The sequence below is a fragment of the Halictus rubicundus genome, chromosome 15 (genome assembly GCF_050948215.1).
Source record: "Halictus rubicundus isolate RS-2024b chromosome 15, iyHalRubi1_principal, whole genome shotgun sequence".
Lineage (NCBI taxonomy): Eukaryota > Metazoa > Arthropoda > Insecta > Hymenoptera > Halictidae > Halictus > Halictus rubicundus.
In genome coordinates, this window is record NC_135163.1 from 5,380,193 (window position 1) to 5,406,260 (window position 26,068).

The window sequence follows — 26,068 nt, forward strand, 5'->3', positions numbered from 1 at the left end:
GGTTTATGTAGGAGTAAACCTCTGTGGTTTTCTTAATTCTTGTGCAGACGCATTATCAACGATACTAAATGACTGGAGAAACTATAAAATTCCAACAGTCAATATCACGTCCACCCAGCGGTAAACTCCCTTTCCAAACGCGTCCATTAATGATCGCTATAACTTCGAAGAAAACTATTCTTGCACCCCCCAAAAATACATACACACTCTCTAAATATTGCTTAATAAACCCAAAAAGTTTCGGATCGCAATGCCCACCAGCTCGCGTGGAAAAAATTCCAGAAACTAGGTTTACGATCGCCAGGTGAAAGCTCGTCTAGCATTCGCAAGGGATGAGAATGTCTGTGTACAGGGCATTGGACTGCAGGGGTTCTCATGAGACGAAAATAAGAAATAGAAAAAGATAAAAGAAATACACGAACAGTAAAAAAATTGTGATTTGCATTTTTTAGTTACCAACGATTAAACATCCGCCTAAAATGCGGCAACCCGACACAACAGAGGTGTACGTTGGCCGAGAGGTGTACCTTGATACAGTCACGTATCAAGTGACAGATACTCCCCGTGCCTCGCGAGAACTCGCCTGACAGGAATTCGGCGTGTAAACCGTCCGCTTGGGTCATTCCACGCGCATTTTCGGTTCTAGCCGGAATTATTGGCTACAGTGTGTGACGTGCAAGCCTAACCATTGGGTGCGAGCGAAGAGAGCCCCTTTGATACGTGACTGTCGCGCGCCATTATGACGTAAGCGCAACGTACACCTCTGTCGAGCGGGTTGCCATATTTCAGGCGGATTTTAAATCAACGATAACTCAAAAACGAAGCCGAAATCGCAACTTTTTTATTCTTCACTTTCGTCTTGTATAGTCTCGGAGAACCACCCCTTAAATTTTCCCTCACCTGTAGTCAACATACTGGTCGTGTCGCGCGCCTTTGTGACGTAAGCGCAACGTACAGTTCTGTCGAGCGGGTTGCCGTATGTCAGGCGGATTTTAAATCAACGATAACTCAAAAACGAAGCCGAAATCGCAACTTTTTTATTCTTCATTTTCGTCTTATATAGTCTCGGAGAACCACCCCTTAAATTTTCCCCCACCTGTAGTCAACATTCCGGTCGTGTCGCGCGCCTTTATGACGTAAGCGCAACGTACACCTCCGTCGGGCGGGTTGCCGCATTTCAGGCGGATTTTAAATCGATAATAACTGTAAAACGAAGCCGAAATCGCAATTTTCTTATTCTTCATGTTCGTCTTATATCGTCTCGGAGAACCACCCCTTAAATTTTCTCCCACCTGTAGTCAACATACTGGTCGTGTCGCGCGCCTTTGTGACGTCACCGCAACGTACAGTTCTGTCGAGCGGGTTGCTGCATTTCAGGCGGATTTTAAATCGACGATAACTCGAAAACGAAGCCGAAATCGCAACTTTCTTATTCTTCACTTTCGTCTTATATCCGGTCGGAGAACCACTCCTTAAATTTTGCCCCACTTGTAGTCAATATCCTGGTCGTGTCGCGCGCCTTTGTGACGTCACCGCAACGTACACCTCCGTCGAGCGGGTTGCCGTATGTCAGGCGGATTTTAAATCGACGATAACTCAAAAACGAAGCCGAAATCGCAATTTTTTTATTGTTCACTTTCGTCTTATATCGTGTCGGAGAACCACCCCTTAAATTTTCTCCCACTTATAGTCAACATCCTGATCGTGTCGCGCGCCTTTGTGACGTAAGCGCAACGTACACCTCTGTCGAGCGGGTTGCCGCATTTCAGGCGGATTTTAAATCGACAATAACTGGAAAACGAAGCCGAAATCGCAACTTTTTTATTCTTCACTTTCGTCTTATATCGTGTCGGAGAACCACCCCTTAAATTTTCCCGCACCTGTGGTCGAAAACACCGCGTATAACGTAGGAATCGCGGTGTCGAAACAATGGCGGCAGGGATCCTCTCGGCTAGATTCAATTGGTCGATGGTAGAGGAGACGGCGGGCACGAATCGGCTCGCGGCGTTCGTCCGATAAATCTCGGTATCGCGATCAACGTCGCGATACATCGTCCGCGGCCGTGGCTTTTACTACCTTGTAAACTCTTGCCGGCGATATTTCCGCGGGCAGGCCACGCCGATAGAGAGGATAACCGTAAAACTGGTGTACGGTCTCGCGTTAGTCGATGTCCTGAAATAAATCTCCGAGTAATCCGCGATAGAAACGGACAATTTAGGGGACGGTCTCTGTCTACTTTCGAGAACGAGAGCAGCAGCCGCACCAGCAGCAGCAGCAGCAGCAACCAGCGCGCTATCGTTTTCCACGCTCCGGGAAAAACCGACGGACCCCGTAACTGGATATCCCGGGTGGCGATATCGCGTCCACCGCGATATATTCCGTGCATAAATCTCGCGGCTGTATCGGCGCGCAATACGCGGCTATTATCCGCAGACCTTGCGCGAGTGTTGCAGATAGATAGGCAGTTTTCCTCGACAAAAGGAACACGTTCAACCCGAGGACGAGGTCGATGTTTCCGCGCACGTGCGTCCTGTCCTCTTCCCCTTATCCTGATCCCTGCACACGAGCCTCTTCCGCGCGACCCGTCGACCTGGAGATCGCGAAGAGATCGACGAAACCTTCAAATTCTAAGGGGGGATCCTGTGGGTAAATTATCAAAATTAATTTGGATTAATTAATTTTTCATAAAGCACTTAACACTATATTTACGGGACCCGTCAAAATGACGGATTCTAATATTTTTAATTTACGAATATTGAGATTGTAAAGATATGCATCCATGAGGAATTATTTAACAAATTGATTTCTTTGGATACATATTATTAAAAAGATGGCCATAAATTTTGAGAGATACAATCATGTTATTTTTGTAAAGTAATGTAAAATAGTCATTTTTAGTGGTCCGTAAACCTAGTGTTAATATTCATGGGGTATCGCCTAATTAACACGTTGACTGCCATGTCCCCCACACGTGGCTGACGGAATTATTTGTCCAGGTTTTCAAATGAATTTTTAAGTTAATATATTCACTGTACCGAAGATTAGGATCTGTAAAATGCAAGAAAGTTGGAGAACTACTCAATATCATTAATTTAATTTTTTTTTAATTTCTATTTCATTAAATAACTTGTTTTGGTCTTACGGAATTTTTCAGGTTTCTAGTTTGGCAGTCAAAGTGTTAAACAGTTTAAAAAAAGAATGGTATAATAATGTTATGAGTATGCAAACGGGCGCTCCAGCTCCTAAAAAACTAAAAAGTTATAAATTAACGAAACGGCGGAGCTTTGAAAGAAAATGCGATTTTCACCAAAAATAAAAAGAAAAATGAACCTGTATCTACAGAAACGAAGCTTTGGTAATAACTGTAGATATTTAGTTGGCACACCTACCAAAGAATAAATCAAATTCTCTCCAGTAGATGAACCAGCGTCCTACATCCTAATTGTCGATACGGAGTCGTTGGAGCACACACTAAATACAAACATTAATTTTTCTCTGGAACAATACGATCGGCAGACAAGTTGTCATCACAGTAAACGCAAGATGAATCGTGACGCAAGGGGTTAACCCAAATTAAAATCACCGGGGGCCGTGCGAAATAATAGATGGCGATTCTCCGGCGTATCTCTGGGCCACAAACCGCGACCAAGCAAATTGCGCGAACCTAATTTGGAATTTTCGGCAGGGCCCGTGCAAACTGATGATAAAACCTCGTGATTCGACGTTTCGGCCGGAAATGACGTGAGCGGAAATAGTGCGTCCGGTTGGGGGAGGTGAACAATCGTGGCGATGAAAGCGGAGGCAAACGATCGTCGAGCATTTTCCTGGTTTCTCTCGGTTTTTAAAGTAACAGTGGCCCGTTGCAAGGGACAAGGATCGCTTGTCAAACGCAAACGGTTCGACCCCGCCGCGATAAGAAAAATGGAGGACGAGCCTGCGGAACGGGCGAGGAGAGGAAAGACTCGCGGGACAAGCGAATGGAAAAAGAGGAAGAGAATGTGTAGGACTGGCAGATACAGCGTGCACCGAGTCCATCTTTCCCGGTCACGTTCCCCCGTAGTCGGGCAACGTTCGTAAAACATCCAATTTCCGTAGAAGGCGAAAACCATAAAACACTACTACGGTGTTTCTATTCCGGTGCGGCGAAACGACGTGCACGCCGGGCATTCTTGTTCGACGGGTTTTATCGTTCGCCTAACCGGGCCGACGACGGTTCCGTGACAACCTGTGCTCGAGTTTGGAGGCGCGTTCCGGGCACCGGCAAACTCGCTGGAAAGTCCCCAAGGTCGTCTCGCGGGATTTTCAACGGGAAAATGTCTGTAAGTGGCGTTTCGGGGCCATCGAAGTCGATGGCGACGACGGAGAAGCTTCGCCTCTGGTCCGTCACCGTGTCACCAAACAATCCTGCAGATGCTGACTGTCATGATAGCTGTCCTGCCGCCATCCGGAAGTTTGCAACCGCGCGCAAGTATGCGAAACTCGAGGGAAAAAAGTTTGTTATGTGTAAAATGCAACGGTGCGTGGATGATTACATTTCCCATTGGTTCCAAACCGGAGACCATACATGTGTAACACTAGGTTTACGGGACTCGTGAAAATGATAGGTTTTAACATTTTTAACTTACAATTGTTAAGATTCTAAAGATACGTCCATGAGGAATTATTCAACAATTATTCGGGTTTTAATATTTTCAGTTTACAGTTATCAAGATTCCAAAGATACATCCATGAGGAATTATTCAACAATTATTCGGGTTCTAATATTTTCAGTTTACAGTTATCAAGATTCCAAAGATACATCCATGAGGAATTTATTTCTTTGGGTATATGGTACTGAAAAGAAATATGGCTACTTTGGGCAGCACATTCTCGTTATTTTGATAAACTAATGTAAAATAGCCACTTTTAGTTCTCCGTGAATCGCACAGAACAGAATCCAAATTTTATTCTTTCAATTTTAATAACCTAGACCTAGACACAGAGAAGAATCAAAATTTCATTCTTTCGATTTTAACGAGACAAGCATAATTGAAACCAACGTCTAGACTAGACCTAGTTTATAATTAACAATCAATTTACACCAATGACAGCACCGAAAATACTCTTTTTCTGGCAGAGACACTGCCACTCGGAGTTCAAAAATTTCTGGATAAGTGGCATAATCTGGATAACGAATTATTTCAGTGATCCAAATTGTTTTTTCGAAATCTTAACATCCGTTCGCTTCACTCCCACAATTTCCAACATGGAAATTAAATACAGCTGTTATGGCTTCAGCTCCGAACGTGTTACAGACGACATCTCTTTTCGAGAAATGGGTCACAGCTAATTGTCACAAGCCGCTTCGATATCCTTTGACTTGAATATCCTTGAATATCCCACGCGCCCTCTCCCTTCGAGAAATCATGTTGAAAAAGGGAACCCGAGGAATCCCTTCGTCGACGGCTTATGGAAATCGTAACTTCCTTTTTCCAGTCCAGTCGCGTTCCTGCGCTGAATCACTCGCCTGAATCCCGACGAGGCTGTAAATAAGCTCGACAGAGTTCTTTAATTAAAACACAGACTTTAATTGTCTCTTCATACATCCCCGGCCGGAGGGGGGATAAAAACCGAAGATATACGAGCTGGTAGATGCGCAGATTGCCAAGAATTTATAGGCTTGCTTGGTTGTGCTGTTCCACGCTGCCGCGAGGTGCTACGATCACGTTCTAAACGGATTTCTGATTGCGTAATTTTTCACTGGAATTTAGGCTAGCATACCGCCGAAATTGAGATTGATACTCAGAGAAATTTTTCGATCGAAACAAGTCAATTTTTCCCGTCAGATAAATTAGTAATGCTCTATCTCGAATGTATGATTCCCAGGTGTTAACGATGGTATTGTTTATTTTATTTTACAGGGAGATTAGCGTTTTAAAGATCTCGAGAAATCGATTAGAAAAATTGAACTTTCGCTATAGAAATTGTACAAGGTGGGGCATTTAGCGCTGGGTTCACGGGACCCGTCAAAATGGCGGGTTCCGATATTTTTAATCCATGATTATTGAGATCGCGAAGATCCATCTGCGTGGAATTACTCAACAAATTTAATTCCTTAGGTGTACATTATTTGAAAAATGGCTAAACACTTGGATAGATACATTCCTCTTATTTTTATGAAGTAATGTAAAATACTCGCTTCAGACTAGACACAATTTTTCCAAAATTTTCATTACACGCGATCTGGTAGGTAAAAAGATCTATCTTGGCAGAAAAACTGAAGTCGTTTGGTTCGTTTATAAATAACAAGGTTATTCCGACTGTAAATCTCTCGAGTCGCGCCAGACACGAGGGGCGACACACCTTGCGACCCGACACGAAAATCCGTAGCGGAGCTCGCGTGAAAAAAGATTCCTAAATCTCGCGTTGTTTTCCGCAACGTGTTACCCGGGGACAATTTCCTCCGTGGCATAACCGTGTCGGCATAGCGATTCGGCGAGGCTGTGAGCGCCCGGGGCGCTTAATCGTTCGATCCGACGTCGACGGAAAACAGCGGGGACGAGAATCGCGACAGCTCGAGCCGTTATTGTCATGAAAAATCCAACGGGGAATACAATTGCGACGGGAAAAGGTGTTTCAGAGAATACACAAAGAAATACGTGCGGCGCATATCGGGGTGGGCAACGGGACCAGAACGAGAACCAAAAGGGAACCTGAAGAGAGGAGAGGGGTCAGGGGCCAACACGCTCGCGTAAAAATAACATCGCCTCGGCCGGAATTTTCCTAAATTTTTAACGGTAATCGTTACGTGGCCCCGGCCCGATATCCAAGTCACGCAGCACAGCCGGTCACCAACACGATGCAACTGCAGCTCTGCAGTCGTGCAGGTGCATCGCGCACATGTCCGCCGGTACGTCTGTCTGCGCATCTTTCTCGCTGGTGATGAGAGCTGGGGATGCGCCTTGGGAATTCGATGAACTCGAATCGCCAGAATATTTTCTTGCGCCGAACGTCGATGGACTTACCGGTTAAACGCTCTTCGGAATTCCTCGACAGTTTCCGGTTTACGAGAATGGGCCTGGCATGTCTCGTTCGGGTGACGTGTGACGGCTCTTCGTGGGCTCGGTTGGTGGACTGAATTTTGACTGGGTTTCGCAGAACCGCCTCTGACTCCCCACACGTATGCACAGCGGATTTTATGCATTCGTGACAGACGCGAGCGTGATCTAAAACAATAGGAAAAATATTGTTACATCATTCTCAACCTATTAACCCTTTGCACTCGAGCGGTGACTCTGAAGCACCACTAGATATTGTTGTGGCATTGTTTCAAAGAAATTACGAAAAATATTACGAAATATTTGTTGCATTACAAAATTTGTATTTAACGGATTACCGAACGTTTGAATATTATATGTAGAAATAGAGTCAGTTTCGTATAAATAAAATGAAAATATTGTAAGACTGAAGAAAATTTCAGTTTTGGATTGAAAATAGCGGCGAGTGCAAAGGGTTAAGCATATCAACCCTTTGCGCTCGAAGCTATTTTAACTCGAAAACGAAACGAGAATATTTCCCTTCTATGTATTTTGTTTTCATGTTGTGCGTACGAAAATGGTGCGATTACAATACTGAAATGTTTAGTAATTTATTAAACACAAACAAAGTTAATAATTTAAAGAATATTTTTAATATTGATACAGCAATTTTTAGTGGCGCTTTTTGAGTGCTGAGGGTTAAGAAAATAAATTTTTATCTCGCTCGGGTTTGCTGCAATTCAGGATGATCTTGTTTCTCGTTCGAAACAGTATTGTATTTAAACAATAGCTGGTGCAGCGTGTTCCGGGTCGTTTGGGTCTCGACCCGAAACAAGAATGAAGAAAACACGTTGCGAGAAACTCTCCGCGATAGCTCGCGGCCGTTTTCGGAACCGATTCGTTCGATATCCGAGGAAATTCTGTCGACGTTTACTCGATCCGGAAGACGGGCCGGGTTCGCAAGCGCTGTGTTTCCGGGGTGCACGGGGAGGGGTGACACCCTCTGGCGGTTCTCGATCACAAAGTTTTCCATTCGCTCGCGTTTCGGCAACGGTGCCTTTAGGACGACGCGACGTACCGAGGAAAACCACGAATTACGTCGGATTATCCGCCGTTCGTTCCGGATCCCGAGGTCGTGTACTCCTCGGGCAATGTCCTGGAAATCTGCGAAAATATTTTCAAATCGTGTCCTGACCGCGGACCTCTTCGCCGACGAAGAATCCTCTTCGGATTTTCTGGTACGCCGCAATATTCTCTCCGTAATTGTGAAAACTTCTGCGGAGATACAGTTATAGTAGAGGTGCGATTGAAAAAGAAAGAGGGAGATGAGCCTTTTAAATTTGGAAAATTTTGAGGTTTTCGTCGATGAAATTGTTACCATCCTGTTCGTCTCGTTTTTCTGATTAAAATGACACCAAACACGATACAATTCCGATCGTAGCTACTCGAGTAGCAAACGATTAAAGTTTCGGACATTTACGGAATTCGCGTCTCTTATCGTAGATGTGAAGTCCGAAACTTCGATCGCGTCTTACCCGAGAGATTATGATCGTAATTATATCGTGTTACGTATCATTTTAATCAGAAAAACGAGACGAATGCGATGGTAATAGTTCGATAAAGATTAATAGAAAAATTAGAAAAATTGAAATCTTTCGCTTTTTTGAGAGGACCACCGACACTTTGAGTCTGGGGACGGGGGACTGGTTCCATGGGGGATTCCCCCAGTGATGGAGACACAAATTTGACTAAACATAACTTATGCAAATCAAATTTATTAGAATAACCTTTGACAAATCGTGTTTGAATGAGTGACATTTTTTACAAGAAATTGAAAAATATTATTATTTTAAATACCACAACTTGTCAATTTCGGACTTCACTATTTTTACTCGCGTCCATTGTTCATCACACTGCGCAGCTTTGTTAGGAACGGCGTTCTGGCGCGATGTGAATAAGCAGAGTAAGCCATGCGAACGAGCTGCTGCCGGCTTCAGGATCGACTTGGGCGATCAAGGAAGTTTCCGGCTGGCATGGCGACGCGACGCCGAGAGGAAAACGCGCGGACACTCGGCTCTGCTCGAGGATGAGAAGCAAACCGCTCGGACGACGCGGCTTGTCTGGGAATGGCCTTCTGCACAATAGCCGAGAGCCGCGGATCCGGTGGACCGAGAAAATATATTGCTAATAGGGTTTGCAACACGGCCCGTTAGCCGGGAGTAATGCTTTACCGCGGCGGCACACGTTAAGCTCGTTTAACGAACTCCACTTTCCCGCTTCCACTTCCACTTTCGTCCGGCTACTCGCTCTCGCTCATTCAGCCGTTCTACGGACTTACCGGGACACCGATCAGATTTATCGACTTCCAGACTGTATCATGCACTCGTTATTGGACTCTACCGTTACTTTCGGAGATTTAGCTCCCTCTCGAGCCATGCCCGCCTCGTTTCTTTTTCTTTTAACGAACGCCGCGCCCCGGCCTCCTACCCGTATCCATTACCGACGCGTTTAATCGCGAAGATAAAGGATCGGGCACGGTCTACCCGAACCGCAGAGGTTTCCGCGAGCTTTGTTCGCTTCACCAGTGCACCTTCCTCTTTCCTCTATACGTTACACCTATACGTTATATGTCTCGCTCGGTTGCGATTTTCTACTTCATTTTAATTCGAAGGTTGTTTCAACGATCACTGTTTGCGATTTTACGCGTGCATTTTCTTGCATATCCACAGTTTATTTTAATTTCAAGGTCGTTTCAAGGTCTCCACTTGCGATTTTACGTGCCCTCAGCAGGAACGTTGTTCCACATTTGGTTTCAATTTTGAAGTGGTTTCGAGGTCGATTGCTTGCAATCTGTTGAGAATCAATTCCATATTCGATTTCAATTTCAAGGTCGTTTCAAGGTCTCCTCTACTTGCGATTTTACGTGCCCTCAGCAGGAACGTAGTTCCACATTTGGTTTCAATTTTGATGTGGTTTCGAGGTCGATTGCTTGCAATCTGTTGAAAATCAATTCCATATTCGATTTCACTTTCAAGGTCGTTTCAAGGTCTCCTCCAGTTGCAATTTTACGTGCCCTCAGCAGGAACGTAGTTCCACATTTGGTTTCAATTTTGAAGTCGATTCGAGGTCGATTGCTTGCAATCTGTTGAAAATCAGTTCCATATTCGATTTCAATTTCAAGGTCGTTTCAAGGTCTCCTCCAGTTGCAATTTTATGTGCCCTCAGCAGGAACGTAGTTCCACATTTGGTTTCAATTTTGAAGTCGATTCGAGGTCGATTGCTTGCAATCTGTTGAAAATCAATTCCACATTCGATTTCAATTTCAAGATCGTTTCAAGGTCCCCTGCAGTTGCAATTTTACGTGCCCTCAGCAGGAACGTAATTCCACATTTGGTTTCAATTTTGAAGTCGATTCGAGGTCGATTGCTTGCAATCTGTTGAAAATCAATTCCTCATTCGATCTTAATTTCAAAATCGTTTCAAGGTCTGCTCCAGTTGCAATTTTACGTGCCCTCAGCAGGAACGTAGTTCCACATTTGGTTTCAATTTTGAAGTCGATTCGAGATCGATTGCTTGCAATCTGTTGAAAATCAATTCCATATTCGATTTCAATTTCAAGATCGTTTCAAGGTCCCCTGCAGTTGCAATTTTACGTGCCCTCAGCAGGAACGTAATTCCACATTTGGTTTCAATTTTGAAGTCGATTCGAGGTCGATTGCTTGCAATCTGTTGAAAATCAATTCCTCATTCGATCTTAATTTCAAAATCGTTTCAAGGTCTGCTCCAGTTGCAATTTTACGTGCCCTCAGCAGGAACGTAGTTCCACATTTGGTTTCAATTTTGAAGTCGATTCGAGATCGATTGCTTGCAATCTGTTGAAAATCAATTCCATATTCGATTTCAATTTCAAGATCGTTTCAAGGTCCCCTGCAGTTGCAATTTTACGTGCCCTCAGCAGGAACGTAATTCCACATTTGGTTTCAATTTTGAAGTCGATTCGAGGTCGATTGCTTGCAATCTGTTGAAAATCAATTCCTCATTCGATCTTAATTTCAAAATCGTTTCAAGGTCTGCTCCAGTTGCAATTTTACGTGCCCTCAGCAGGAACGTAGTTCCACATTTGGTTTCAATTTTGAAGTCGATTCGAGATCGATTGCTTGCAATCTGTTGAAAATCAATTCCATATTCGATTTCAATTTCAAGATCGTTTCAAGGTCCCCCCCTGCAGTTGCAATTTTACGTGCCCTCAGCAGGAACGTAATTCCACATTTGGTTTCAATTTTGAAGTCGATTCGAGGTCGATTGCTTGCAATCTGTTGAAAATCAATTCCTCATTCGATCTTAATTTCAAAATCGTTTCAAGGTCTGCTCCAGTTGCAATTTTACGTGCCCTCAGCAGGAACGTAGTTCCACATTTGGTTTCAATTTTGAAGTCGATTCGAGATCGATTGCTTGCAATCTGTTGAAAATCAATTCCATATTCGATTTCAATTTCAAGATCGTTTCAAGGTCCCCCCCTGCAGTTGCAATTTTACGTGCCCTCAGCAGGAACGTAATTCCACATTTGGTTTCAATTTTGAAGTCGATTCGAGGTCGATTGCTTGCAATCTGTTGAAAATCAATTCCTCATTCGATCTTAATTTCAAAATCGTTTCAAGGTCTGCTCCAGTTGCAATTTTACGTGCCCTCAGCAGGAACGTAGTTCCACATTTGGTTTCAATTTTGAAGTCGATTCGAGATCGATTGCTTGCAATATGATGAAAATCAATTCCATATTCGATTTCAATTTCAAGGTCGTTTCAAGGTCTCCTCTACTTGCGATTTTACTCGCCCTCAGCAGGAACGTAGTTCCACATTTGGTTTCAATTTTGAAGTCGATTCGAGATCGATTGCTTGCAATCTGTTGAAAATCAATTCCACATTCGATTTTAATTCCAAGGTCGCTTCAAGGTCTCGATTCTACAAAGCAGTTCGTAGGAAATCAATTCCGTCTTTCCTTTAACGAACTAAACAAGACCAAGATGATCTGTACGTTTAAATTCTTAACGAATACTATTCTAATCGTCCTCATTTTTCCATAAATGCTTAAAATTCGTGGTCTAAAAACGACACAAAAAAAAATGTGTTTGCGAGTACTTGTTCTCGGAGCAAGCACTGAGCTCTGTAGCACAGAGCTTCCGCGAGCTTCGCCAGGTCCATGGGGACCATAGAACAGTACACGGGGAATCTACCTACTTGCACAGCTACAGTCTCGTCACGTTCGACGAGTTCCCCGAGTTCTTCGTGATGGTAACGCCGGATAGCAGGCAGGCGGTGGTCCGTTGCTTATTTCGCTATCTGAGAACCGAGAGGACGTTGTCGTCCGTGGCTTGTCGCCTTACGTGCGAACGCGTCTCGCGCGATCTACGACACCGACAACGTCGCTTCTTCTCCGCGTTCCTGAACCGCAAACGCCTTGCACCGTTATGCACGATCCGTCTTGCATTTGTTTACCCGTGCGTGCTTACTCGCCGGTTCCGGTAGAGCCCGTTCGCCTATGCAGTTTCCACACGTTTTACGGAGCCACGTCTCGCATACTGTGTGCTCGCCGAGTCACTGGACACAACGTTAACTTCGAGTAATGAAGGAGGAAACTGTGCTGGCGCTGTATTCCGCGGAGGGTAGTTTTCTCTTTCGAAATAGTCTTCCTAACGCGCACACCGGAGGGCGGTAGTCTTTACGCGAAATAAAAATTTTCCGTTGCGAGAAACACAAGACGATTCTTTCCTGAAACATTTTAGCAGTTTGGAAATAATAATATTAGGCGAGTCCAAGAGTTCGTGCTTATTGAAATACAGCAAGCAGCGCGCGGTGTTGCGTTCGTCAAGATCCTCTTACACGTTGGTCACTCGATACGAAGGGACAATGCGTAATTTTATTTGGAAAAATAATAATTAGCTCCGAGTCTGTGGATATGGCACGAACGAGGACGAGCTGCGCGTGCTGTTTCGCCGGTGGTACGAGCCAGTGAGACATTTTCAGGTTTCATTTTTCCCCGGTGCGCTTATGGCCGAGCATCCAGTGTGCACTCGGCTCGCGGCTATCTCTTCCTCGCCACGATCCGGATACACCATTTGCGGGATATTCTGCGACGCTATCGGACCAAGACGTGCCCGACCGCTTGTCGTCCTCCTTTCCCGCTCGTGGACTCGAGACTAGCTATAGATTCAAGCCTGTCGTCTGTTGCTCCCACAAGGCCGCATTTGTCCGACAACATCGTCGGCGATTACCGTGATTTCGATTTTCCTCGTGCGAGTTTTTCGAGAAAGCCAACACACAACGATCCCATGTACCCGGAAGGACACTCCTGTTCCTGCAAACAACTTTATCAAAGTAGAACAGATACCGCCGGGTAGCAGAAACGATGCAGAGATTATGTTACTATCCTGTCGGGCTCCTTCTGAACACGGCGCCGCGTCCCAGTTAAATGGGATCGCTGAAATATCTCTGCTCCATTTAGGGGAGCGTGGCCTAAACTGGACCAACACCTTTGCAGACCATTTTTAGATCCGCAGTCTATCGATTCAAGGCCATCGGTATTTTTTTTTGGATGGTACCTTGCAGTTTTTCGTAGATTAACTTGTAGAGCAAGAAAAGACGAATCCAACGAGTACCATAACCGTATCGTTCCGATCATCCAGACTCGAGATATTTGTACTCGAAAGGTGGTTTTTTAACATTTTCCGACACAATTGCTCGGAAATAAATGATCGGAATGGTATGGTCATGGTACTCGTTTGACTCGTCTTTGCATCCTCTACAAGCACACGCAAGAAAAAGTATAGGTTTACATTCGGAAACGTGACCATAATTTTCAAATCTTCCAAAATAGTGAGAAAAACTTCTTTCTGACATTCGAGTTTAGGAATGGTGCAACTTCGACTCGAGAAATTTGTGTTGAGCAGGCAACATACATCCTAGGAACGCAAACCTCCTACTCTAACATCATCAGGCTTCGTAGACGCAAACGAAACATTTTTCAGTAGTCGTATAGGATTCGAAAATTTGTAAGGACCTGTTAAGGCCGCAGTCTATTCGGCAGCCTGTGCTTTTTCCCACGGTACCTATTACACAGTTTTCGAAACGACGGACAGTAGAAGCTCGCTTTTCGATCCGGAAGGGCATCGAAGGGCTAGCCATCTGAATCCGGTCGACTTTGAACATCAGGGGCGCGAATATCCCGGCTGAAAATTGAACGTTCGACGGGGAACAATGGCAGAGTCCGGGGGAGGGTCGTCTCCGTGAGTGGGAGACCGGCTCTCGATTGTCACGGAAGAACAATGCGTAGGACGGCGGGGTTGAACATCGGATCTGTCTGCGTCGGTGGTGGGGCGTGTGGGCGGCGGGATAAACGCGCTATAAAAGGTCGTGAATGCCGGCATTAGCGGGGCTAAACCGGCGTCTCGGGTTCGGCCCCGGCCATAATCTCGGCCAAGATTACGACGTCCGTCTGTTGTACAGACTCCGGGGGATTGACCTGCGCGAGTCTTCTCGCATCGGATATCCACCGAGAAATCGGGGGAGGGAGGGGTGTGCTACCGACGGGGTGGTTGTTCTTCAGCGGATGGTTTCGCCGCTTCCGTTTTGCCACGGCTCGGCGCCGAACCGGCGAATCGTTCTCCGGAGAAAGGACGCGGAACGAGAATCTCTCGCGGAATCGTATCCCCTCTCCCCCTCAACCCTTACCCCTCTCCCGCCCCTCTCGTTTAACGAATCGATCCCCCGGACGAACGGTTTGCTTCACGATTTTATAGCCGGCGACGTTCGAAACGGAACGAACGCGATCAGGATCTCTCTCTTCCATTCGAAACGGAACCGACGCGAGTTCATGAAGAAGGGTGGAGGGTGTGGGGAGGGGAATGGAAACGACCCCGTAGCGAAAACAACTCCGAGGAGCTTGATGGCTCGACGTGCATTAGTGCCGTGGCCGATCTCGTCCCGTTGTCTTCAATCGCGTCGCTGGTGCAGCCAGCTTCCGGTCACCGGCGGTCCGTACGCTATGGCCGGCTTTAAACCCGCCATTGCAGTTTAAACCCTCGACTCTAAACCCTTGTCTTACGATTTCATTCCGATGTTCTTCGTTGCTGCGCCCCGTGTCCCTTGGTCGGTCTTCGACGCGGACAATGTGTAGGGTGATACTTTCAAGATTTGCAGGAATTTTCAGTTTCGAATTGATTCGGAGAGACTCCGAGCAAAATGAAAGCGCGAAGGAAAAATTGTTTGGATTTATTTCGAGGTACCGGATCCAACACGGACGTGCGCAAAATAAAAATTGTTTGGATTAATTTCAAGGTACCGGATTCACATAGACGTGCGCAAAATAAAAATTGTTTTGATTAATTTCAAGGTCTAGGATCCACATAGACGTGCGCAAAATAGAAGCACGAAATAAAAATTGTTTGGATTAATTTCAAGATACAGGATCCTCATAGACGTTTGCAAAATAAAAATTGTTTGGATTAATTTCAAGGTCTAGGATCCACATAGACGTGCGCAAAATAGAAGCACGAAATAAAAATTGTTTGGATTAATTTCAAGATACAGGATCCTCATAGACGTTTGCAAAATAAAAATTGTTTGGATTAATTTCAAGGTCTAGGATCCACATAGACGTGCGCAAAATAGAAGCAGGAAATAAAAATTGTTTGGATTAATTTCAAGATACAGGATCCTCATAGCCGTGCGCAAAATAAAAATTGTTTGGATTTATTTCAAGGTACCGGATTCACACAGACGTGCGCAAAATAAAAATTGTTTGGATTTATTCCAAGGTACAGCACCCACATCTATTTCCCTTTTCGATAATTTTACGAGGTTGAAAATAATGCAAGGGTATTTCTAAATTCTTGAAACGTCTGCTATTTTGCGTTTTGATCTAGTCATGCTAATTATAACTTAATGTGACCACTGAAGAGAGAAATAAATTCCTATTTGGTTCCGACGCCTTGCAATTAACGCAAACAATTTTTATTCGGTTTAAAGATCGGCAGATTATACAGATCGGTATAAAGATGATAGTCCGATAAATTTGAATTTCGAAGGTTTAAAATCTTCTATTCGCGTGAAAATTGTGCACCATTCGAAATACTGATACGGGGGTTAATGCCAATGGAAATGGAAATGGAAATGGAAATTTGAGCAAACATCGAGCCACCAACGAGGACAAGGACACACAATGTGTACCGGTTGTTGCTGCTGCAGAATGGAAGTTAAACGCATTATTGAAATAAAGCCGAGGAAATCAGTCGCTCGCTGTGTAATCGTGGCTCGGAGCGATACGTTCTGCAGCAAACAGGCTATTCCGGAGCGTCTGGGTCCCTCGACACTATCGTATCGCGATATCGACTACGCGATTGCCCGGGGAAACTGAAAAGAAGTCGGATACAGGCTCGATAAGGGATACTGCCGGTAGAAAAATCGCAGCGCGCCGGTGTTAAGCTGTTTCCTGGACTCTGACACTTCCTAACCGCCTAGAAATTGGCTAGAGATAAGGTTAGGACGGCGATAGGGAACTGTGTCCGAGACTGCGTTGGGTCTCGACTAATTCGTGTCACCCTTGGACAAAAAAGTCTCAGGTCTCGATTATTTGTCACGCGACCTGTGATATACTAGACTGCGAACTTTTAGGCGGAATGAATAGCGTATATCTAAGTAAATACTGTTCCAATTCCCGCGTATGTAATGGTAGAAAGAACTCTTTCTCAAGGTTGTTATTTGACAAGATTTCAAGTTCGTCGATATATTTTTTGTTGGAACAGTATATTTGTTCTCGGATATTCTTGTACAGCATGCGAAGACGAATCAAACGAGTACCATGACCATATAGTTCCGATCAATTAATCTGGAGATATTTAGATTTTGAAAGTAGTTTTTTAATACATTCAAGCACAAATATCTCGGAACTGAATGATCGGAACGGTATGGTCATGGTACTTGTTCGATTCGTCTTTTCGTGCTCTACAAGCATATACAAGAAAAAATACAGGTTTACTTTTGAAAACAGACCTTGAACAAAAATTTTGCCCAAGAAACGGGGTTTCCGGCCCAATGCGCAGTGGCGCCGGCACGGGGGCATGAAACACGGCGAACTCGTTGCAGGTGCGCGTTTCCAGCCGAGGTTGCGGCGACAATGGCCGGTAGGGGGTGGAGAGGGTGGGGGCAATTTCCATCCGGCATTCGTTGAAGCACGCGACTCGACGACAGGATGAAACTCGGCCTGTTTGCGGTTACCGAGAGCGAGAGCTGTATCGCGAACCAATCCGCTTGATGAAAGAGTGGAGCTGGCAAAAGAAGAAGTAGACGAAGAAAAAGAGAGGCGTAGAAGAAGGGGAGAAAAAAGAGGGATGGAAGGGGGAGGGAGAGAGGAAACGGAAGCTTCGGAGTCGAGTGGAAGCTATTTTCCCTGCACCGTCTCCGCGATCCCGCTGTTATTCCGTTCCCGAGCGATCACGACCTTTTTTCCCTATCGTCTCCACGACCCGCCCCGACGACGTCTCTCGGACGTATTACGTTTTACTAGCGCGGCGTTTTGCTAACCGTTTTCTCTTTCTGTTCGCAGTGCCGCCAGCCAAGCCGATAATCTACGACGCCAAGAGGAGGGACATGAGCAAACTGTTCGAGGCCTATCCCGAAGGAGCTGACCTGTTCCTGGTCTGCGAGGTGCACGGAGGTCAGTGTCCTATAGCGTCTCCAAGTTTAGGAACATTTGTCTCCTTCCGATTGCCGCAGTTTGTCTTGCGGAAAATTCTTCGCGATGGTCGGAAGCTCGTAGTCCTGACGCATGGTGGTCGAACGTGTTGATCCAGGTCATAGTTTGCTAACCGAGGTGCTATCTGTCATTGGTGGACATTAAGAACATCCAGCGAATTGTTTGACCCTTCAGGGAGATGAATCTCTTCTTTTCTGGAGAGTTAGACAATTCTAATTTCTTTGTGATTATTGTGGTGCGTTGCAAAGTACCTAAATAGTCAAGCACAGTGAATTCTCGATATATGTCAACAACATCTTGTCAGCGTCACGTATCGTTCAGGAGACATACCCGAGCCGTGTTATGTTTACGGGGTATATTCCGCGGTAGTGGGGATAAAGTCGCGACATTTATCATCCGGGTCTTGGCGACATATATAGAGAAATCACTATATTGAGGTATAGTATTCTATTCCGTCGAAACAACTCCAAGCAACTCGGGAAAAAATCACTCGATCCGATCTACTGTTTCACTAACAATACGAATACCATTTGGAAACGGTATTTTATCCCATACCTGTTAATTACCTCGCAAGCCACAGACTCGTTACAACAGCCGACTGGAAGAGTTAATTGGTTAGGAGGCAGCGTAGAGTGGCAACCGTCTACGATACCGATCGCGAAAGTAATGGATGGCCTAGAGAAAATAGTGAGGCCGACCAGCCACATGAATTATCATAAGTAGCGGCGCTTATAAGTGCACCGTGGTACCTGTACTCATCCGTCACACTCGATCAAAATTGTGAATCGAGGCTCTCGGAAAGGAAAACAAGCATGCCGACAGCACGCGATGCGGAAACGCCTCGAGCGTGGAGAAATTAAAGGGTTGCAGCATAGTATGCGTTCAATTCTAGAAAACTCAAAAGCTCTTACTTAGCTTAAATACGAGTTTAAAATATAAAAAATGAAAATATAAGAACAAATTTTTTAACAAAATTTCGAAGTCGACGGTGTATTTTTAAACGACACCCTATATATTTCCTTGGATATTCTTGTAGAGCATAAAGAGACGAATCCAACGACTATAATAACCATACCATTACGATTATTTAATCTTGAGATATCTCTGTCTGAAGGCATTAAAAAACCACTTTTCGAACGCAAATATCTCGAGACCAAATGATCGGAACGATAGGATCATGGTACTCGTTGGATTCGTCTTTTCTTGCTCCACAAGTTGATCTAAGAAAAAGTGCAAGGTACCGTCCAAAAATATACCGACGACCTTGAAATCTCCAAAACTGAGAACCTTGAGGGGAAATTCTGTCCACAATTACGCGTGCCCATTGAATTAATCTAACCATGTCCTCAGAAGCTGACTGTAACTGCATTCTGACAAGTTTTTTCCAACAACGGTAAACAAAGCAGACATTCAGATGATCCAATTTACCTGCGACTACGAAAATCAGAATAAATTCAATCTTCCCCCACATTTCTATAAAACAGCGCGAGCACCAGTCGCTAGATAGAACGCGAAGAGTCGCGCGCGGTTATTTATTCATCGCGCTTCGTTTTCCATCGTTGAATATTCTTCAGGGGCTGGAGGGAGGAGAGTGGGAGAGGCGTGTTAGCGGGGTAGAGGGGTAGAGGGTTGTTCACGAGTTTGAAAAACTGATGGCACCAAGGGAGAATACGTCGTCGCGTTAGGATAAACAGAAATCGTGCCGTGCGCAGTAATATCTGCCACGATGCTACGACGCGACGCGGCGCGGCGCGGCGCGGGTTCGCGCGACGTCTCTGGCAAGGCAACACACAGCAAGCGGCGGAGAAATCCGTGAGCGCAAGCGATCGCGCGTAAATCGCTGGAAAAGAGATTGCGGAGGCGCAAACGTCTTCCGAATCCTGCGTACCGAACGAGAAATCCTATTTCCTTGAACCGCGAGTATTCACTGGCGCGAGGCCAATTCCATTTAGAGACGAGGCGCGCGCGTTCGCCTACTCGAAACGAAGTACGCGAACTTGAACGGTAGAGAGGAATTGCGGGGGGGGGGGTATGAGGGATGCGGGATGGATGAGAGAGGAGGGTGGTTTCGCTGAATGGAGGGGTTGCTTTGCGGGCCGAACAACAGTCTAGGAAAGCGTAGAGCCTCGTTTTTACGGGGTTCTCCTCGTCCAGGCGACGGTGTCCAAGCACCCGTGTACCCTGTGATCCTGGAACCTGGCCAATTTTAATCCTCGAACGTCCTGGCGATCAGGACCTCGAGACGTCGTCTGATTCTCGATCATCGGCCAAGTCGACGCGAAAATAATATAGTCGCGTCAATGTTTCCCAACATGATTACCCGGTGTGGCAACACTTTCAAAGAACGCTGGTGATTCGCCTAGGGGTTGCGAAGCTCTGTCGTGATTTGTTCAGCACAAAAGAACGATTCTTCCTTTTCTGTTTTCTTTTTAAGCACAGGTGTTGTGCCAACATGTATGCAAAAGGATTCGTTTGAATGTACAAAATTAACGTAGTTATTGGCTAGAAGTCGGCCACCTTTGCACGCGTCAAACTTCTAAATCTGGTAACTCCGGCCATTAAAACCTACGATTGTGGCACGATCTTGTCAAAATCTGTAGGATTGTATTGAAGAAAAGTTGCAAATTTCTGGTCCCTCGAAGCGAAGTTTAACCAAGCTTTTATTTTGCTCGGAGATCCGCTAATTGTTACGCTCTCCGTCGTTAGAACCGTCGCGTTCCCGACGCCATAATCGTCGCGTCGTCTAGTGTCTAAAATCGTCGGAGGATCGTGGCGCACGGGGAAAACCAACGTCCGAAGCGTGAAGCTCGAAGCTCTCTACCCTGTTCCGCGGAATAATTCGTTTGAAAATAGGCGCGCGTAATTCGGGCGCACGGTTACTACCCGGCATGCAGCGGTAGAGAGTAGACGAGTCACGGGCATAATTGTGCATTCGCGGGGATCGGGTTTCTCGCGCGAACCCGAGAACTCGTTTATTCGAAAAGCGAATTATGCGTCGGGAGGGCTAGAGAGACGAGTGGGAGCCTGCTAACCGACAAAGACGTGGCACTCTTCAGTCTGTAGAGAGTGGGAAACGAGCGAGACCCGGAGCGAGAATGAGAGAGAGAGAGAGAGAGAGAGAGAGAGAGAGAGAGAGAGAGAGAGAGAGAGAGAGAGAGAGAAACGGTGGAAAGGGGAATCGAGGGTGAATGTCACACGCTCTCGACTTTCCGGTTTGCGTCGCGGGGAATTATTTCATTGCCTCTGTGAGAGGCGGAAGCAGAAAAGGTGGAAGCAGGGGACGCGGACCCGGGGATTGCCGCGGGAGGGCAAAGGGAGGGATCTTTATTGCTCACCGGGCTTCCACCTGGTATCGTGGATGGCGCAGGTAGGTATATATCAACGGGCTCGCGGGCTGGATACGACTCGCTCGTAATAATGTTACGCGACGACGAAGGAGCCACAATAAGAAACGAATTTTAGAGTGGCTCTTGACGCCGCGGTGTGTCCTGTCCGCCGCCATTTCTACGATTCCGGATGATTCTCTGTGTGCTTCGCGAGCCTCTCCACCCTCCGCTCGCCCCTTCTACCCTATATCATTTTCATTAGTCGCGCGAGAATCCAAACGACCAGCCGAATCAGTCTTGTTCCGATATAAGGCGACGCTGTTTGTTCCGAAATAAGGAAATTCTCACCCCCTCTTCTTCGTTTCAAGTTTCTCGCTCCACACCGCTCGCAATTAATGCTGGAACTATGTCATGATTACAGGAAATTATAGAGATGACTGGGAGAGTTGCTTCTTGAATAAGTTTCTTCGCTCAGGTATACAGGGTGTCCCAAAAATGTTGTACTTTCTTGAAAAGGGACGAGTCCGGATTTGAAATAACTTTTTCCTTTGCAAAAATATTCTCCGTGGCTTTGTTTGTGACCTCCCAACAGTCTTACGCTAGTCCATTATTTTTGCCTCGACAAACCAAGTTTTGGCGTGTCGCTGTTTAAATTTGTCGCCCGGCGATTGGCGCTCTCGATTCCGGGTTTTATCGATGACGACTCCGTCATTCTGGTCGAAGACCGTTCGATTCTGTTTTTTTTTTTTTTTTTTTTGTTTTTCGATCGTCGCGAGTATCGTTTTCGAGAATCCGGCCGATTTATTTCACCGTTGGCCCCGTGGCGAACAATAGAACCGAAAGAGTAACGCGCGGTGGCACATCGCGAGCCGCGTTAAAACAAACATTTTACCACGGGCCACGGGCGCGCTGGAAAATTGCATTCGGCGCGACACTCGAACAATGGAGCGACGGGAAAGGTGACGCTCGGAAAAGACTGAAGACAGTACATTGTGCGGCAACAAAACCCGATTACAATGGACCCCGGTTCCCCTCGGACGCGTTCACTGTTTCTCGATCGCGCATCGGTGACCAAGCCTTCCCCCACCACTGTGAACGGGGCTTTAGTACGACTGATCGCCGCCGATTAATCGCCAGCGATCTACCGATCTCGGTTTCATCGGGAGAATCGAAATAAACGAGCTTGGAGAAAGATGCTGATGGGGAGACTACGGATTTTATTTATTTATGGCAAGGATAGGGTGAAGGATTCAATCACTGTGAGGGTACCAATTGCTGTGCTTATATTAATTATACGTATTGTTAAAGCATAATGAATATTAAAAGAGAGATATACAGTGATTTCTCTGTATATGTCGCAAAGGCCTCGACGATAAACGTCGCGGTATTATCCCCACTACCGCGGGGTATACCCCGTGAGGGGCCCAGAAGCTCGAGAGGCCTCGGACGCCTAGGAGAGTAAACCTAACACGGCTCGGACATGTCTCCTGGACCATACATGACGCCGACAAGACCCGTGTTGTTGACATATATCGAGAATTCACTGTATGACATATACACTAACGAGCAAAACTGAGTCTACACTATTTGAAGCAACGTAACTTTTTAAAAATTAGATCAAATGACTTGAATTTTATTGAGAAGTTAGAAGGATTAGTTTATTAGACGAGGTGTAAAAAATTTTTGAAAAAAGTTTGAATTGGTCGGAATCGTAAAAGAAATAGTAAAAGTTGGTTTTTTAGCTTTTTTATCTGAGCCTGTATTGAAAATTTAAAAAATGTGTTTGATTCGCTTGAATAAATTATATCCATGCTGAAAATTTCACCGATATTGGTTAATTCGTTTACGAGTTATATCGAAAATTTAAAAAATGTGTTTGATTCGCTTGAATAAATTATATCCATGCTGAAAATTTCACCGATATTGGTTAATTCGTTTACGAGTTATGTTGCTTCAAATAGTGTAGACTCAGTTTTGCTCGTTAGTGTATATGAACTGATTTCAATGGAAAAAAATTTAATATCTCTTTTTTAAGATTCATTATGCTTTAAAAATAAGTATATAGGCACAGTAATTGGTACTCGTACAGTAATTAAAAATCTACAATTTAAAACAGTAGAAAGATTGAGAGTATCTAGAATGTCAAGATATTGAGGTGATTATTCGATATTCGATCATTCTCAAAGACTTAATTTTCAATCTATGATTCAGCACCGTTGTACACCGAAGTTTTCGTTGAATTGAGTTTGTTTTATTTTTTTTTCCTGCGTTTTGCATATATGTCGAAACGAAGAAGCAGGCAACAGAGGCAACAGTTTCCGGTAGAATCGCAGCCAGGCAGAAAGAAATTCGTTAGCTAGCGTGTCGGCCGGATAAGCCGTAAATTTAAGAAGTTTGCATCGCCGACGCCGACGTCGACGCGAAGTAGAAGCGCGGACGCGTTTTCCGCGAGCCGTTAATTGCAGCGAGTTTACGAGCGGCTCGTCGTCCACGTCGAAATCCTAAAAAATTCCGGACTCGGACGAAGGGAAGGAAAAGTTCCCCGAAATGCTTAACTTTCATTAAACGTCCGATATTACTTTGAATAATGGAATCTAGGAAATTAACGGGAAAACTCGGTTTCTGCCTGAACTTTCTTCGATTCGACAAGATATTTCTTTTTCTCCTCTCTCTCTCTCTCTCTCTCTCTCTCTCTCTCTCTCTCTCTCTCTCTATCCTTCGGGAGCTTTTTATACCTGGAGATTCTCTTCTTCTCTGGAGGCACCGAGAAAGATTACAGGGCTCTCGCCGACACCCGGTCCCTCGGACCAGTGGGAACTTTGGATTCCTTCGACCGGGAAATCTCGATGAACGCGCGCGCGTTCATGTCACTTCAGCATCGATTTTTCCTCGCCTCCGGTATCTCAAAATTGTCGCACAAAATTCCTATTTCGCGTAAAAAATCCAGAGCAGTCTTAACACACGGATTCACTTCCGCGATACATCGACGTTAATGCAACCACTATACACTCAGCAACTCCGTTAGAGAGAGAGAGACCGCCTTTGTCAAAAGTTAGATCAACTTATCGGCTAACTCGCACGCGCGAGCCGAAGAAGTTCGGCGCGCTGGTTCTTCGTGGAATTACGGGCCGCGATTCCTGGCCGACAAGCTTGCCGGAATAATTAACCTGGGAAATTAGGTGTCGGTGCGGCCGGTACATCGGGACCAATAAATTGACGAGCGGACGTCGGGCGGTTTCCATTGCGATCGCTATTGTTGCGGCCGAGTAAGGCGCGTCGGACGGCGTGATTGACGACTAGCCCACAGCCTCTGATACACATCCGTAGACACGGGCACGCGGTCTCGATGCACGTCCATTCCGATTGGTTCAACTACGAGGATTGTCCCGGCCGACAATCAACCCGTTTGCCACGCATAAGCGACGGAGAGCACTCCGGCCGATGGACACGCTTCGCAGGAGACGCCTTGTCCATCCCTACCCCCCTAACCTGCATCCCACCCTCTTCGTCGTTTACCTTGCAGATGCCGGCTGCGAGGCGAAGGATCACCGACACAAAGGACCGTCCGTTCACAAAGCGATCTCGTGGCCAATCAATCACCCCTCCTCAGCAACGCTTCTCTGACAATTTTTATTTCACTTTTCCGAAGAAAAAGCTCTCTGCCGAACTCTTCAATTTTTTAACGATGAACTTGACGATTTGGAAGTTGGTGTACAGTGAACTCTCGATATGTGTCAACATCACGCGGTATACCCCGCGGTAGTGGGGATAATTCCGCGACGTTTATCATCCAGGCCTCGGCGACATATGCAGGGTCATCCGTTTTTAAACGGCCAAACGTCAACCATCTATAGAGGAGCCCAAATGAAACAACTTTCACCCCTAACACTTTTTTTGATTCGGTCTTGATTTTTAGATAATTGCAAACACCCGTCATTTTTTGCGTTCACTTAAGATTAAATATATTAGGACTGCAATTGTGTATCTTGATGATTTTTCCTTTTATTCAGTCAACTTTTTTGTATGACCTTTGGATCTTGGTTTTTTTTTTGACATGGGGCACGCCGTGGAGACTGAATGAAATAACTTCGAATAAAAAAAAAAGTGTTAGGGGTGAAAGTTGTTCCATTTGGGGTCCTCTACAGCTGGTTGACGTTTGGCCGTTTAAAAACGGATGACCCTGTATAGAGAAATCATTGTACTTCGTGGAATTGATCCCTGTATGGGCTCGTGTAACTTTCAGGTCACTTGCTAATAAATCGACATTTTACCAAATAATCTTAGTTTTACCAAATAATCTTAGATCATCAATAACAATGTTGATGGCGGTTCGCAGCGTCATCGACTTGAAATATCAAAGTAAATGCAAGTTGTCTGCGGATAGATACCAACAAGTAGAGGGTTAAATTGACATCCCTGCAATACTCGCGTACCTTAAAGGTGGAGTGACACAATGGATCCACACCTGCATCCGCAATATCATAGCAAATTCGGGTTAGATTGTCGGACATTTATGCGTTGAGGCATAGCGGTAACGATTGATCGGATTGTTTGGAAAAATTTTGAGAACGGAGTCGAGACAAAATTGTTTCATGGTAGTCTTTTTGGTGGCGTTCCAGGTAACCCAAGACCCCGTGTGACGTGGTACCTGGATTCCCAACTAATCGACGCACCGTTCGAGGTTCGAGAGTCCCAAGGACCAGCAGGCGAGAGCAACGTGGTTACCATAAGCAACGTGACGCTGAAGGGTCTGACGAGGAGTCACTATCACGCGAAATTGTACTGCAAGGCGAACAATACTCATCTGGCGCTGCCGTTGACCACCGCTGTCATTATCGAACTTCACAGTAAGTGGTGCTACACATATCGATGTCCCGCCGCCGCTAATTAAATTTACAGGTTTCGGATTACCGGGGATTCAATGGGCTCGCGACCAACTTCCGACCAGGCATCCGAATTTGATCGCAACCTGATCACAA

The 26,068-nt window shown here is 45.5% G+C and overlaps 1 protein-coding gene across 1 annotated transcript in view; it reads left to right on the forward strand.

Annotated features, from left to right (window-relative positions):
• Positions 1-26,068, forward strand: part of LOC143361211 (hemicentin-1) — a 261,168-nt gene that overhangs the window by 106,561 nt on the left and 128,539 nt on the right. The window contains exons 5-6 of the mRNA XM_076800439.1: positions 17,614-17,724; positions 25,709-25,936. Coding sequence (XP_076656554.1) covers positions 17,614-17,724; positions 25,709-25,936 — 339 coding nt within the window. The remainder of the gene's footprint in view (positions 1-17,613; positions 17,725-25,708; positions 25,937-26,068) is intronic.